Source organism: Sabethes cyaneus, chromosome 1 (assembly GCF_943734655.1).
Source record: "Sabethes cyaneus chromosome 1, idSabCyanKW18_F2, whole genome shotgun sequence".
NCBI lineage: Eukaryota > Metazoa > Arthropoda > Insecta > Diptera > Culicidae > Sabethes > Sabethes cyaneus.
Window position 1 is genome coordinate 164,321,639 of NC_071353.1, and position 2,475 is coordinate 164,324,113.

Sequence of the window (2,475 nt, forward strand, 5' to 3'; positions counted from 1 at the left end):
ATCGCGTTGGTTTGCACGACGTGCAAATTAAAAATGGTTCAAATGTCATTCTCAATATGAGATCATTTGCTTATGCAGACAATGCATATAAACACGATTTGTTTATACTGATCTAGCGTGTTTAATCTGTTTCAAAATGCGTTTTCCCAACGACTATGGTAGAAATCTGATCGGAGAATGAAATATTCGGTGCTTGCAACTGCCAACTGAATCAAGCCACCAAAACAATAACAAAGAACAGGGTAGCCAGCTCACACAAGCTCCAGCATATTTAGGGTTACCAGTTGTTCAAATTAAAAGCTAACCCCGTTAGTTTGCATGGGGAATCGTTTAAACGAACGGGGGTCCACTGTACACTGTGTCCAAGGAATTAGAGAGTGGTAGCCCACAACGGATGAATTACGGAACGAAATTTCGTTCATCAAGCTTTGTTTTAGGACTGCTGCCAATGTGACAGTTGCGACAACGGTCTGAAGTTGGATACACTTCGAGTGCCGGACCCTGTAGTAATCGTACAGCATTTGCTTAATCAAATTTGCCTCTATCAAAGGCCGTATTTATTATACGAGTATTACAATACCTGAGTGGATGCAAAAAATAAAACTGCATAGCGTTAGCTTTAGAGCTGAAAAAGTTTAAAATTTATTTTCCCAATTACTTAGTATACTTCTAAACCACGATAGTGGGGCGTGCTCTCTATTTTCGGCAATCATTCCTGCTGCATCAGGTCACCGGAAAGGCACTCTTCGCCTATGTTGCTCGGTGAGGTATCCACCATGTGATCGTTAGATTCGCTCGACGGTGCCTGACTAAACATTTCGTTCGGTAGTTCTCCTTCCGGTACGACTTCCAGCATCGACTGCGCTGCCCTGGACTGCAGATGCCGTTCGATTTCCTCCGTCGTCAAATGGCCTTCCTGTTGTTGTAGCTGTTGCTGCTGCAACTGGTGATGGTTGGTAAGCATGGATTGTACCGAGGAAACGGTTGGATTCATATGCGGCTGCGCCGTCGACGGATGCGAGACCATACTGTTGCTGTTCGCCTGCCTCGCTTGGGCTTGAGCTTGCTTTTTAGGGCCCGGTTTTCTTCGTTTCGGCGCGCCCTTGCCTTGTGAGTTAGCGTTAGTGTTATCGGTCTTTCGTTTACGACCTACCGTTGGCGCCGGTTCCACCTTAGAGGAATCGTCTGACGATTCCGTTTCTTCACTTTCCGATGAGGTGAGATCAGTTTTTTCGTACTGCAGCAGACGTTCCAACAAAAAAGATCTATCCTGTGTGACTTTCAGCAGTCGACGCTGACTGGTACGGAGATTTTCCTGGAAGAATTCATTCTCCTGCAAAGCAAAAGAGACATTTAGTTTTTTTTTTCAATGTAAAGCAAAGGCCATTGAATTCACCCACTCACATAGAGCAAATATTTTAACTTCTTCTTTAGCTCGCTGTACTGCTGTTTATAGTTTACTTGCCGTCTCCGCGGTAGCATCTCCTCGTCGCTGTCGTCATCCTGTCCGGAACTGTAGTTACCATCACGGTCTTCCTGGCCTACGTCGTCCGTATCCAGCGAGTTGTTCCGATTCTGTTGCTGAGAATGGTGCGCTTGAGGCTGCCGTTGTTGTTGTTGCTGCTGCTGCTGCTGTTGTTGTTGAAGCGCTTGCTCGTTCATTGAACGACAGTACCAACCGTCCAGCATTGTATTCCGGAACCGCCAAAAAGTCTAACTGGCGCACCTAACGATACTGTTGCCCGAACAAAATTATTCAATGCAAAAAATTGGAAAAATTAGAAACACGAGTCATTCACACGATTCACACAGAAGGAAACATTCAGGATTCCTTGCGAACTTCCCATCTACCAAAGCTGACTGTCCTGTCAATTTTATGCATTTGTATGCACCCTTCAGGAACGCTGCCGTAAGCACAACACCAACAGGCAAAGCGCAAACAGTGATGCCACCTCTCCTTAAAAATCGTGGTTTTGTCATCCTATAATTTTGAACTTTTTTTTTCATGTTAGGTATTTTTATCACTGCGACCATTTGTTTGATCTATTCAGCTTTTTACGAGTTACGTGTACAGCGTTGTACATGTACAACGGAAGGGTGACAGACATACTGCTGTACGTTGTACGTGGTTGTGCTCATCACCGATAATCTCTAATTGCATGGTCTAAGCGTTGGTTTTTGTTCCTATTCACGAAATGTTAACACAAATTTCAAGATGCCGAGCGTTTAGCGTTAAATCTTTGCCAAAATCTTGCAAAATAATAATTAATTTTAAATTCTGCCTAGTTTTTGTTATCACAACTACCAGTCATTGGCGCTGCGCGCAGTAAAAATCGAGCAGTTGTAGCTTCGTACAACGGTGAAAGAGGTAGGTACAGAAACCACCGTTGTACCACCTTGCTTGCGTGATTCTATCGTTGTACACGGTGACAGACATACCACAGACTAACAGACGTAACACCTCGAACAAATTTT

General features: G+C 44.2%; 1 protein-coding gene across 1 annotated transcript; it reads right to left on the bottom strand.

The window, feature by feature from the left end:
• Window positions 1-628: 628 nt before the first annotated feature.
• LOC128744475 (adenylate cyclase, terminal-differentiation specific) lies at window positions 629-1,841 on the bottom strand. Its single transcript, XM_053841524.1, has 2 exons — window positions 1,405-1,841; window positions 629-1,333 (listed from the first exon to the last, which is right to left on the bottom strand). Exons 1-2 carry the CDS (start codon window positions 1,687-1,689, stop codon window positions 710-712), a joined length of 909 nt encoding a protein of 302 aa, XP_053697499.1. The 5' UTR covers window positions 1,690-1,841; the 3' UTR covers window positions 629-709.
• Between the last annotated feature and the right edge of the window lie 634 nt (window positions 1,842-2,475).